The following is a 13134-nucleotide window of genomic DNA, read 5'->3' as shown; positions in this document are numbered from 1 at the left end:
TATTGCAGAGCTGACTTATATCAGGGATCCTTTTAGTTCAACATGCTGTAGAAACATAAAATATGATTACTAATTATTCTTGCCATGCAGTATTTGCGTGCTAAGTAACAGGAAGCAAAGGCCTGGTCAGTCTCTCTTCCCTGAATACCAACAGAGAATTCACTTGTTGTCTCATCATTTCTCCTTTTCTTTGCATGAAAATGTTGACATTTTGAAAATGTTGACATTTAAAAAAATATTTGGTTTTAATTAGAAATAAAAATAGAGTATCTGTCTCTGTAAATTTTAATTGCTTCAAAACCAGAAGCTATGCTGTAGAAACAAGGAACTGGATATTTTATGTTTTAATTTGGAAGAAGCGGACTCTGCCTATGATTGAGACAGCTTGGAGACAGAAGTGTGCAAGGAGCCAGGCAGCTGCCTGGCAAGCACACTGGCAGGAATGTGGCTGGAATGGTCCTGCCTGTGTGGCTGCCTGGTTCTGCTTCAAAAATGAATAAAATACTGGTAGAACTGGCAAGTTCTTGCAAAGCACTTGGATTCAGTGAAATCAAAGCTTTTGGATGGAGAACTGATCCAAGCAAAATTGATGCAATTTACTGCTATCTGCCTGAATAGTATAATAGTTAAGCTGACATTTTAGTTTCAGTAAGGCTGGGGAGTATGTAGAAATGGTAAACTAAATGGAAATAGAAAACAGGATTAAAGGATGTGGTGGGACAAGCGTAATGGAAAAAGCAGGTGCGAATGGTGAAAGAGAAAAAAAAGAAAGCTTCAGGCTTTTGCAGTTTGACCGCTCCTGTGTAGAGCTGCACCTTCCAGTGTGGGGGAGATCTGAACAGTTGCAGAACTCTTGAAAGAGCTCCAAGCCAGAGGGAAAGGTGAGGAATGCCCTTGGAAGTCATACTTTGTTGAACACTGGAAATACCGGGCAGTTTGATGGTATTCATTTGTCCACAATTGAGTGGTCACCACTTCTGAAGCCTACTCCTAAGCCCTTGACTGGAGCATATCTAGATATTTGCGGAGGGCTTCTTAGGGATTTACTTCACTCTACAGATTATTATGAACCTCAGTTAAACCTACAAGCCCTTAAGCAGGAGAAAACAGAAATACAACCTTTTTTTAACTCTACTTTATATTGCCTTCCATTGTAGAAAAATGTTCTTCAATAGCTTGTTTGTTTGGTTAGCCAGCTTCAGAACCATGTTCTTCTACCTCAGCTTGTGGTTGGCCTGCTGAAGGTATTTAATTGTGACATTCCTCATCTTGAAAAATCATTGGAAAAAATGAGGTAAAGCAGCATATTGTAGTCTGTATGTGATAGCAGTAGGTTACTTTTTTCTTAAAGCCCAGATGTTACACCAGTCCTTTGATATGCGGTGGTGATTTTTATAAATTGGCTGAGAGCAGGAAGGATCTCAAAAGGTCATATTGGATTGTTCTAATCTCATTTTAATCTCATTCCTGCAGCTGTGGGACCAGAGCACATTGTGCAAAACTGATGTGATAATGTGGAATGTGGATTTAGAAGATACAATGGTAGTTCATGAAGTAATGACACCCTTTAAAAGAAAAAACTATAATGAAATAATTTTGAAAGAAGCTATTTGGAACTAAAGCAATCTTTACCTTTTAATAGGTAATCATTCTTGGCATCAGTAACAGTATAATAACCAAAAAAATCCACTGTGTCCCTCGGGCAGAGGTAAATTTGGATTTAAAGAAGGTGCAGAAAATATTTTGTGCTTTAAGGAAAAGCAATTACTCTGGATCAGTTAGAACAGGAATACAAGGGTTTTGGTAACGTAAGCAGTAGGATTGTGCATACAATCACTATGGGAAAAGTTATTACTTTTTGTTAGGTGCAGAGGATGGAGTACAGAAAGAAGCTTGCGCGTAGCCGTGCACTGGAAGCTGTCCTCGGGCACAGTGCTACCCAGTGATCAGGAGAGGGCGGCAGAGAAACAAAAGTGCTATGTGCAGTTCCTGCAAAGGCTTCGAAACACCACTGAAATTTTTAAGAGGAGCGAGAGCACATCGGAGCTCTCAGAAGCTAAATCCCTTTCAAAAAGGCAGCTTCATCAATCTTTAGCAAAAGTCCATAACAGTTTAAAAATGTCAAATTCCTGTGGCAGCCCAGAAGACGTGGTGAAGCAACGAGGCAGGGATGGCAAGATGAGAAGGGAAGACGTGGATGATTCTCAGCCTGAGGAGAAGAGGTTGAAGCTGGCGAATGAAGGAGGAAACATTGGGAAGGACAGAGGAACAGCAGCAGCAGCAGAAGAAGAAACAATGCCTTGTTTAGGCAGAGAAGAGCCTGTGCCTGAAGGAGGTGGTGAAGGCAAAAGTGTAAGTGAGGATCTTTAGTGGCTCCAAGCTGGGAAAGGGGGAAGGGCCATGAGTTTGCCTTTGAAATTATTTGTCACCCTGAAGTTGTTAATCTGGCATCAAGAAGTGCAAGACAAATATGATCAAGTGTCCCATCTCACTGAGATTATAAGAATGTTACTCTTTAGTTTCTTATTTTGGCTACATGCTTTTTAGTGCAGGAGTGTGTATTTTAATCTGGCTCTCACTGTTAGCTGCTTGCAAAATGTGTATGTCAGAAGTGATTCTTTTATCTTTTTCTTTTGGGGGGGGGGGTGAGGTCAGAAGGAATATTAATTGCTGAAGCTTGTTTTTCAGCTCCTTATATTGGGTAATGGTTGTTACACTGAATTGGACATCGTGGATTGTTTATCAGTCCATTCAGACTTTCAAGTGCATTTATGTTGTGGAATACAATTTTACAGCTGGGGGTGAGGGTAGAGCCTGCAGGGAAGAGGAGAGTTGGTGGTTAGAGATCTCATCTGGTGACAGAGCAAATCTTATCTGTTGAGATGTAGCAAAAAAGAGCTGCTGAACAGCTGTCTATAGGAATATACTTTTACCAGATCTTTGTATGAGGTTTAACTTTGTCAGTGTTTCTTGACTAGTTGTTTAGCTCAGCTGCTGTGCCTGTCAGCAGGTTTCTGAAGCTTAGCAGAAAACTGGGGAGGAGAGGGGGTGAACATATGGGTTCTCACCCAGTTGAAGCTTTTCCTTCTGTGGTGCTGTTTCGGCCAGGTACTTTTCTGGACGCATACTGGCTGCTTCCCTCAATCAGAAGTGGAGGGGGAACAGTGTCTTGTGTGTACATATTTCTTGTTTGAGTGGTCATAAGGTGAGAGTATAGCTTGTGCAATTTACATAAGAGCTGCTGGAAATTTTAGCATACGTATTTTATCTAGAAGTTTTCCAAAATACATATTTTTCTTTCTTTTCTGGGATTAATATCCTGAATTAAAAAATTCCTCTCCAAATAAGGAGGCAAGTATATGCTCCAAATTTCAGTAGGATTTACATTTTTCAAATAATCTGAAAGGTTAATTTACTCAGTTCACTCTGTCAGAAGGTCATCTCTGATGCATCATCTCTAAATGCAACAGTTTTCCTGACTCACGAGAGTCAGGAAATGTTTAAGGTGTCAGCTTATACAAGTAAAAGTATTTTTTTAATCAGTCCATGTAACTGCATGTAATTGCATTTTGTTCTAAGTCTGCATTTTGGGCTTCAAAAGCTTATGAAGGCACACTCTTTTTAACTCTTGGGCATCAAAGTAGTGCTCTTGTTCTGATACTAGTTCTGCTACAAAGACTCTTCTCCCTCCTGATTTAAGCTATACAATAAATGAGCAAGTTAGTTGGTCAGATCATAACCCTGCTTTTGTCTGGTTTAGTTTTTGTTTGTTTGGATTGATTTTACTTTTTCCCTAAAAGTAAAGGCTTTAAATCCATTCCATTTCAGGATAAATATCCCTGACTACCACTACAGGTTATGTCAGTGCCTTTTTGCTAGTGCATGTTACTATATATTTACTTAGGCAGTTATTGAAAAAGAGCCTCAATTGATTAGGATTATTTTCTCTTTTGCGAGATCAGTTTTAGAATGTAGAATATACTAGAATGATGCGTACCTAAATCACTGGGCACTGCCCCATTTGTAGGGCTTGGTTTGCTCTTATTGTTCTACCACTCATCTACCACTACAAGAAGTTCTCTTGTGATGAATACCCATTTTTTTCTTTTTCTTTTTTTTTTATTAACAAACCGAATGGGATAATGAGCAATTATTTCACTGTTTGCCTCTCCCAGAATATTCATAAATGCTTTTATGATAAATGGCATTTCTTATAGCAATTCTTAAACTGAGTTTGATTCAAAATTCATTGAAGATCACTGAGGTTATTCTTTCCACTCACTTCGATAGACTCTTGATTGGGATGTTGCACTACATTTTGCATAAAGTTCCAGTAATGTTTCCCCTTCCCATTTAAAGCAGTGTCACTGAATTGGAGACATTATTAGAAATAAATTATGTTACATTTGAAATTCTGTTAACATAGAACTCCTTCTAAAACCAATAAAAAACCCTTGTTCAACAATCACTGTTAAGTGTCTGTCACTTTGTCGAGAGCAAGCTGCTGGAAAAGATGGACTGTGTGCCCTTAGGAAACACTGGAATGACTTCATTTCTGTGCTTAGAAGAATATTTTAATAGGCATAGTGGTATGGGTAATCAATGCATGCACTGGAAGAACATTTCCTAATAGTCCATTATGTCTTCTATTTTAAAGAAGGATATTAAAAAAATGTATAGGCTTTGACTCATTTTTGGACTAGTAATAAAAAATCAGCACCGTAAGTGTGTTATTTCTTTATTTATACCACTGCTATGTGCCTGATTCAGCATTCATTCTTAGGTTTAGAAGAAAGAGATCTACCTAGGTCATCTGCTCTAACTCGTCACTTCACTTATTATGGAATCTTGTATAATGAGAGAATGCAAACACCATCTATATTTCATGCTTGTGAAATGATGCAGAATACTTCTGGGAATTTACTTGGCATTGTGTATTTATAACAGTAGCTGCTGCTGTGCAGAAGTTGGTCACAGAAGGATGTTTCTGCTGCTGGCTTCACTGGACAGAGCTGCTTTGTTTGCCATGGGAATGAAGGGCTGCTTTTGCCAGTAACTAGTTTGCAGTGGTATCTGGAATGATTCCTTCACTTACTACTAGTATCTAGTTAATGTAGTAACCTGGGGTAAAACTGTAGTTGTTAATTTAGACATCTATTAAAATAATTTGCTTCTTGCCTTCCTCTTATATTTATAGTAAGGAAACTGCTCACAGCAGGTATGAATCACATAGTCTAAGCCCATATTATTTTTCCCTCTAATGTTTCTTTTTGGCATATCATCAGAATGAAGTATTTGGTTCAAATGAAATGGAATGCAGTCTTTGTAGTAAGGTTCAACTTGAGAAATTTCTCATTTGATCCAGATGGTGCAGAATTAGCATTTGGAAGAGCTGGTGAGTCACCCTTTTTATCAAAAGTTTGGATAAAAGTATTTAACTAGGGTCTCTGTAGAATTCCATCTACCTTTTGTATGCCTGGAGGATGACCGTAACTATCAGTTACAGAATGTTCTGTGGTCATTTGTCACCCTGCAGGTTCTCCAGCACATAATGGAAATTACTAATTCAGTATAAAATAGTATTTACTGAAATAAAAAGCATGTGAAAAGTGAGCATGCAAGTAATTTTTTTCCTAGGCTGATAGACATGTTCTCCCAAGGACTAGCTTATATGAGTTATCCATGAGTTATGGTCATTAAGAATGTGTATCCTTGGAATCCTTTTACTTACAGGATACAGTCTTGTATGGTCTCTTTACCTGACTGTTAGTCGGTCTGGCCAGGTGGATTTTCATAAAATCACAGACTGGTCTGTTTTGGAAGGGATGTTAAAGCTCATCTAGTTTCAACTCCCTACAACAGGCAGGGATACCTTGTGCCAGACTAGGTTGCTCAAAGTCCCATCCAACCTGGCCTTGAACACTTCCAAGGATGGAGCAGCCACAGCTTCTCTGGGTAATATATGCTTGTGCCTCATTACCCTCACAGTGAAGAATTTTTTCCTAAATCTAATTTAATCCTATCTAATCTAAATCCCCCCTTTTGATGTGAAGATATCTATGTATTCATAATGCCTGCTCTGTTAAAAAACAAACTTCTTTTCCTCTAAGTATTTGTGCAAAATTTATAGAACAAGACCAAATTCCTGGGTTTGATCTCTCTAGTGGTTCATAGTGGTTTTAACTGTGTTTTTGTATGTGATGTCACCTGTGCAGGAATGTGTAGGAGAGAGCTTGAACTTTTATCCTTTTAAACAACTTTCAGAAAGACTTAATGCATTTGGGAATTAAAGCACTGTTTCAGATGTTTACAAAAATAGCCTTTGCCTTTGTGAAGATAAGAGGAAAGTGTAGAAGTACAATGAGGAAAATTTGCAACTTTTTGTTAATGTCAAAAGTAATGTCTTTAGTGGTACTGTCATATTGTAAATGAAAGTGAGAAGAGTATATGAAAACTTATTCTTTAATACCTTTGTAGGAGGAGAAAACTGATTTTGCTGAAGAATTGGCTACACTAAACTTATAGCATGTGACAAATCCAGCCTTCTAAATATCGGATGTTATCAGGTTAGGATGGAAGATGTGGCAGGCTGTGTGATGTTCGCATCTCTGCATACAGAACAAATTGAGCCTTGTTACTTTTTTGTCAAGTGCTGGAAGATCTGCTCCTTAAAAAGACTTAATCTTTAAAAGCAGGTACCAATTTGTTGAGAATTTTGGGTCAGTTGAAATTGAGGGTTGGACTAGATAATCTCCAGAGGTTTCTTTCGGCCCTAATGATTCTGTAATTCTATGGGGAAACTACCTTTCATGTCTGATTAAATGTTTGGCATGCTATTCTTATGCTCATCACTGTGTGCATGAGATGTTTGGAATAAAGATTCTCTCCAGTTGCTGTAAGGCCTTTTTTTTCTGTTCACAGTAGCACTATCAGGTGCTGTCTAGATCCTGGACACCTGGTGTGGCTGGGCTATGGTTAGGGATAAGACAAGTTTCCCTCTTTCACTGTTCTGTAACATATACTGCTGCTTCATGTTAAACTTGTATTGGGCCAATCTGATGGAAGCACTTTGCTTTAGCTCTGTGCTGTGTACCACTATTCCCAAACTGTAGAAGAACACAGCTTAGAAAGTTGAAAAAATCCACCTTGGAAAGCTGATCATTTAAGAGGCTAGTTCTCAGGAGGAGAGGAAGCTTAGACCTTAAAAGTCCTAATGTTCAGTTCAAGATGAAATTCCCTCATGTGAGGAGTAGGTCTGGATTCACGATATCAAATCAAAAATTCTATAAAGACCAGGTGAGGATATAGGAGCTTAGCCCTGCATCTGGCTTTGGGCAGAAGCTTTATGTAACTTTAGCACTGTGAGCTGCTGTCATGCAAGTACTGAAGTAGCAAAGATACAAGGAGGCATTGAATATGAGAATGGTGTTAATATAGGTAAACGAAATGCACATTTACTATCTTTTATGTTTAGTTCAGGTTATGTGAAAAGTAGTGTTTTGCCTCAGTAATTTCTTTTTTATGAAATATATACATCAGCATAGAGTCAAATCTAAGAAGTGGATCTGAAGCCTGACAGTTTGTTTGCATTGTTTGTTTCTGTGCATTGCCACAGAATTTACACTGTGTTAATGCCATTACTCATACAGGTGTTTTGTTTAGAAAATTTATTTGCTCCTTCCAGTTGGTTTATTAAGAGAACTTGTTTGTGTGTGCATGGCTTTGTGCTCTTGGTGATATTTATGGATATTACTTTGAAGGGGGATCATGTTTAGAGAGGAGAACCTCAATTGGTGAGTCCGTACTGAATTGAGAGTTGAATTGAAGGTGCTGATTTTTCCTGTAAATCCTAAGCAGATCGAGCCATTTTACTGTCAAGGCTGTGGTTTAGGTTTTTTCCCTCCTCCTTGTAATAATGTTTAAATCCATTGAAATTCTTTTGTCCTCAGAGGTTATGGAAGGGAATAGACTTCTTCTAAGAGGGCACTCTAGATTTGTAACATTTTGAACAGCATGACATTTGTAACATGTTGTATGAAGTAGACTGCCTTTCCTCTCTTGCCTATTTTTGGCTCTGGTTACCTAATCAGAGGCTAGCTTAAGGATTAACTTGTTAGTCAAAAATTGCAGTATACTGGAATTAATGTTTTTGTTGCTTTGATTCAGAACACAATCAAATTATGTGATCCAGGACATTGACATTATTATTAGTCTTTAGAAATGGAAAGGAGATAATAATTCTCTAGAAGAAGTGAATGGTTGTATTGATGTAAGCTGCTGGAGTTAACTTCCACAGGAATATTTACTAATATAAATGCTAGTAAGGGAGCCTTTTGTAGAAAGATGTGAATAAATGATCTTCAAAAATTGGTTTGGACTTGATTCCATGTCCAAGAACAAGTCAATGGAAAATGTTTTCCGTGAAACTGATTTATCTCCCTATTAACCTTCTGCTGGTTAATGCCCATGTATGTAAACAGTGTCTCTGGGATTTGAGCAGGAATAACTGCAAGTAAGGAATTGACTAAGCTAAAGGCAGCAGAAATAGACCCTTATGGTTGACCTCATTTTAACATTTTTACTGTAGTTATTGGGGCAGAACACTAGATGGCAGGGGGTAAGTGTACAAAACTGAGGACTGCATATGGATTGCCTGATTGTTTTTACATGGGGGAAATTAAATTTTATTCAGTGAGTGGCTGCCTATTTTTAATATGCAATTGCAGCCAAGAGTAGCATAAGCCCTTTGTATTTACCCATTGGAAGTTTCATTTCATTGGTAAGGAATATGCATGAAGCATTTGTCTCAGTTTGAATAATCAATTACCTAATATTGATGTTTGTAGAGTAACTGGAATACTAGTTGTAATTGAAATCCAAAAATCTTTGAGGTGTGAAAGACAACATTTCTGGTCTATGCAGTTGAATTAGTGGAGATGTGAAATTAAGGTACATATGCATTGCTCTTACTTGGTGCAGTCTTTCTGTAACCCACTATAGGTTAGTGCACATTGAATAAATTGTAGTCATTATAAAAAATATTATTCAAGTCTCTATGACTGAGAAATTGAAAAATTATTTACTTACTGGGTGCTTGGGTTTTTTTAATGCTTGCAGTCTTAGTCATTAGTCTGGATTGCAATGTCGGCAAACATGCCATGGGAGCAGTGTGAAAATTGAAAATGGAAGCAGACTGGTGCTTCACCAGATTTCCCTTTCCTGTGGCATACTCAATGTTCAGACTAATTTGTGAGTGCATTATTACTAAAGTTGCCTGTTTTGTTCCATTAAACTAGACTACTACCTGATGCACTGCCACCCATTTAGTTTCTCCTTGGAGAATGCACTTAATGTGTTCTAATGCTTTGTCTGCTGTGCAGTTCTTAAACAGCCCAAGGAATTATACATAGTCCTGACTGCCCTGGGAAGAAATTTATATTTTAAATTAAAAATACAGAACATTTACTTTTAATAGTTGTCTTGTGTCCTGAACTCTTTCCTTTTGGCATCTTAAGCTATTATTAAAATGAACTTAACTCTTTCAACAGTTGTGAAGCAATCTTCTAATAGCTTGGTGTAGGAAAATGCAACAGTTGAGTAACTTAACCTAATGTCATTGATGGTAAGTGGTAGATAATGAAGTAATTCTCAATTAGTTGTACTGAGATTTAATTAATAAAGGTCCATCTAAGATTCACAAATCAATGAGAAGTGGCGGGAGAGGACATGTTGGTAGCTGGAGTCCTTGGAAAGGATACTTTCATTCTAGTCCTAAAAGCAAAACTTGTTTAAAGTGAAGAAAATTTCCTAAGCACAAAAATTCTTATAATTCTGTCTTTTACCTGCTATTTTCTTTCCACATGCTTACAATATAATGTACTTCAGCTGTATTTGACTAAACTTTACATGGAGTTTTGTCTGATATTAATGTGAATGTTTGTTTTGCTATCTCAGGTGCCTGCAAGGAAATGTAGACTGTGTTGTGCATCATTGTGATTCAAAATTTACTGTGTATTACTGATCACTTAGGATCCCTAGCAAGTAACACAACTCTGGTCCTTTATTTAAAGAAAAATATTATTCTTTAAGTAGTTGGTAACTGGACAGCCAAACTAAAGGTGAGGGAAAGAGAAGCCTGTGCTTGTCCAAGGTTATATAGCAAGTCATTATCTGAAATGCTCCAACTGCTTTAGTTCCAGGTCTCGGTTATACTCAACCTGTTACTTGGGGTTAACATCTGAAACCTTTAGTTATTCTTCATTTAACAAGAAAGTAAAGACTGCCAGAGAACAACGTTGAGTAGCTGTGGTGTGTTACTTCCTCGGTGGTGTTGCCTGATGGCTAGCAGGAATTATGCAGAGTCATAACAGCCTTTAATAATTGAGCAGGGACACAAAAGAATCAGCCATCATTGGCATAAACTTAAAGGGCTGTATGTTTTCACAAGGTCAGAGTGACCTTGAATAGTTGGACAAAGATAGCGTAAGCTCAGTTGTTAATAGCATACACTTAAAGGGCTGTGTAATTCCCCAGCTCCTGTAATTATTTTGGTGGTATTGGTTACCTTTGATAGTAAGGAGATTGTTAATGTCTATGAATAGTGTGGTAAATGCTTGGTTTATGGAAGCAGTGCTATCTCTTCAGTCTCCTTACTCTGAACCTAATTAGGGATTTTAATAATATGGTATTTGGAAGGTTTCTCTAAAATGAGATTTTCAAATAATGCGTAAGCTCATAGCTGTGTAAAATTCTTATTTGTAAGTCAGAATGACTGCAGGTGGTGGGAAGCTGCATATAGCATGGACCGTTTCTGCAAGATCTGAAGGTCAAAAATGTGATGTGTTGTCAAATACTACCCTGGTAATGATGTGTGGGTTTCTTAAGAAAAAAAAAAGAAGTTTCTTGCATCTTTCTTATTGATATTCTTGTTGATACCTGAATTTCATTTAGTGCTTCCTCTTGAACAGGTTTCTTCTAACTGGAGCTTAGCCTTACTAGCGCAAATGCCAAATAAATATGTATTGCCTTAAGTGAACTCACGTCAGAATAAAACTTGCAAGGCAGAATAAAACAGCAAAGATTGAATTTCATCCAATAAATGTGTACTGTTCTATAGCATAATATATCAGAGTTGCTTTATTCTACCATCCTATTCAGTGAGAGTAATTACATGCTTTGTGCAGGTCCAAAAAAAAAATTGTGTTCAATATACTAGTCCCCAAAAGTCACTAGGTGACTGGATGTGATAGCCAGCTCTGTTTAGAGTCCCAGAAAGAAGTGATGTTTGGCAGTTCCTGGTAAGCTATAACTGTATTTTTGTGGGTGATTAGGACGCAAAAGTTGTGCTGTGTAAAGAATATACTGTAGCTGCACCCATACACTGACAAGCATTTTGCCTGTCATGACAATGATGGAAAAGAAGGTTATGAGCTATACTGGAAGAAGGGTAGAAGAGAGGCAGTGAGACAGTCTGATAGCCTTATGTTGTGTTTAAATCTGTCACTCTTACTGAAGTGTATGTCCCAGTTCCACTTGGGCTATGCAGGCTTTGGCATCCTTTTTATTTAAGTACACATGTTCCTTATTTTTTTAATTGAATTGATGTATATAAATTTCTGTCATAGTATGAATGTTTCTTTTGCTAGTTGAGATGTACTGTGTATTCAACACATTTTCAATGAATGCTATTTTCCAAAACGAGATGGCTAATCACAAAAAATATAAATGGATTTAATATGTAAAATTCTGAACTATCACCACACTGAGATTATATTAGTTTTTTAGGCTGTAACTTAAGTGGAAAGTAAACATTCTGGGCAGTAATGCACTGGTGAAGTAACCTCTGTTCTGAGATGCTAAGAGATTTCTTTAGAGCTTTTACCTGAAATATGTATTTTAGTTAATCTTTTCACTGTCTCCAGAGAGCAAAATCATTGAGTCTTACAGTTAGAAACTGTGAATTAAGAGTCTATATAAAATGGAAAGAATGCTGCTTGAGCAATTTATCACTTTTTACTTAAAATAAATGACATTGGAGAAAGCTGTTACATTAGATTAGAAAAGGAGACTGATTCTTGGAAAAGCAGCAGAACAAAATTTTTTCCTCTCACTGCAGGTTGGTTCCCAAATCTTACAGGCACAATATTTTTTCATTATGTGATGATGTTTTCTCCTATTGTCTCTGTGTAAGTACATGTTACATAAAAGTATGCTCTTGGCCACTAATATATTGGCCCTTCTTGGATACCAAGCCTAGAATTGACCCCGATTTCTATTGAAAGTTAGTACTAACTCCATAACTTCTGTTTGATGAAGACCATGTAATTTTTAAAAAAACAACCATTTTGGTTAAAGGCTTCAGTTCATGGGTGTAGATAATTATTCTCACTGTAAACAAAATAGAGTTGGAATTTGCCCAATTGCACATGCCAGCCTGCATATACTTGTTGCAGCAGACCTTACTGACTCCCATTATGAGAATAAAGTCATTGCCTTCTCTTGCATGAACTAAATAAATCTATTGGCGTACTTTGTTTTCCATCCTAAGGGTCTGTGTTCCTCATCTGAAATAAGTGATCTCCACCCTCTCTGGCTCTTTGCAAGTTCAACATTTTTGAAGAACGCTGATTCTGCTGGATGATCCTGTGTTAATATTTCAATGGTTTAGGTACTGCTCTGCCTTGAATTTCAGAGTCATTTACCAACAGCTGCAAAGTAACTTGGTACATTGCTGCTGAGCAGAGCTACATCCTTCTATGGTTTTAACAGTTTTTATAGCACCCATTGTGCTTTTATCACAGGCACAATTTGTCCATTGTTTGTCCATATGGAAATGCATTTCTTTCAGACAAGCCCAGAATTTATCGCTGCTATTAGATTTAAGTTGTCCAGAAATTACCCGTGACTTGATTTATACCTACACACTTCCTCAGTTAATTGAAAAAAACCCACTGAATAATAAGAGGATTTTAAAGACCTAATAAGGTCTTTAAAAGGGATTTGGAGTCAGGTTGATGGAATTTGATTGCTTTCACCTAGCAAAGGAATTGTATTTTAGTGAAGTAAAGCCTCCCAATTGAAGAGATGAAGTAGGTTTCTGGGGAAATAAACAGTGGAAATAATCTGCTTTTATCA

At 37.4% G+C, this 13134-nt stretch overlaps 1 protein-coding gene across 13 annotated transcripts in view; it reads left to right on the top strand.

The window, feature by feature from the left end:
* The first annotated feature begins 2048 nt into the window (after positions 1 to 2048).
* Positions 2049 to 13134, top strand: part of RBFOX1 (RNA binding fox-1 homolog 1) — a 1275045-nt gene continuing 1263959 nt past the window's right edge. For 2 of the 13 annotated variants that reach the window (XM_062639409.1, XM_062639410.1), the window contains exon 1: positions 2049 to 2352. In XM_062639409.1, the coding sequence (XP_062495393.1) occupies positions 2119 to 2352 (234 nt within the window). In that variant the 5' untranslated portion in view covers positions 2049 to 2118. The remainder of the gene's footprint in view (positions 2353 to 13134) is intronic. The other 11 variants (XM_062639412.1, XM_062639408.1, XM_062639401.1 and 8 more) reach the window with 8 other exon arrangements.

The sequence above is a fragment of the Pezoporus occidentalis genome, unplaced genomic scaffold (assembly GCF_034315485.1).
Source record: "Pezoporus occidentalis ecotype Australia unplaced genomic scaffold, CSIRO_AGI_Poc_V1 ctg60, whole genome shotgun sequence".
NCBI lineage: Eukaryota > Metazoa > Chordata > Aves > Psittaciformes > Psittacidae > Pezoporus > Pezoporus occidentalis.
This window is presented reverse-complemented; position numbering and strand designations above follow the sequence as displayed.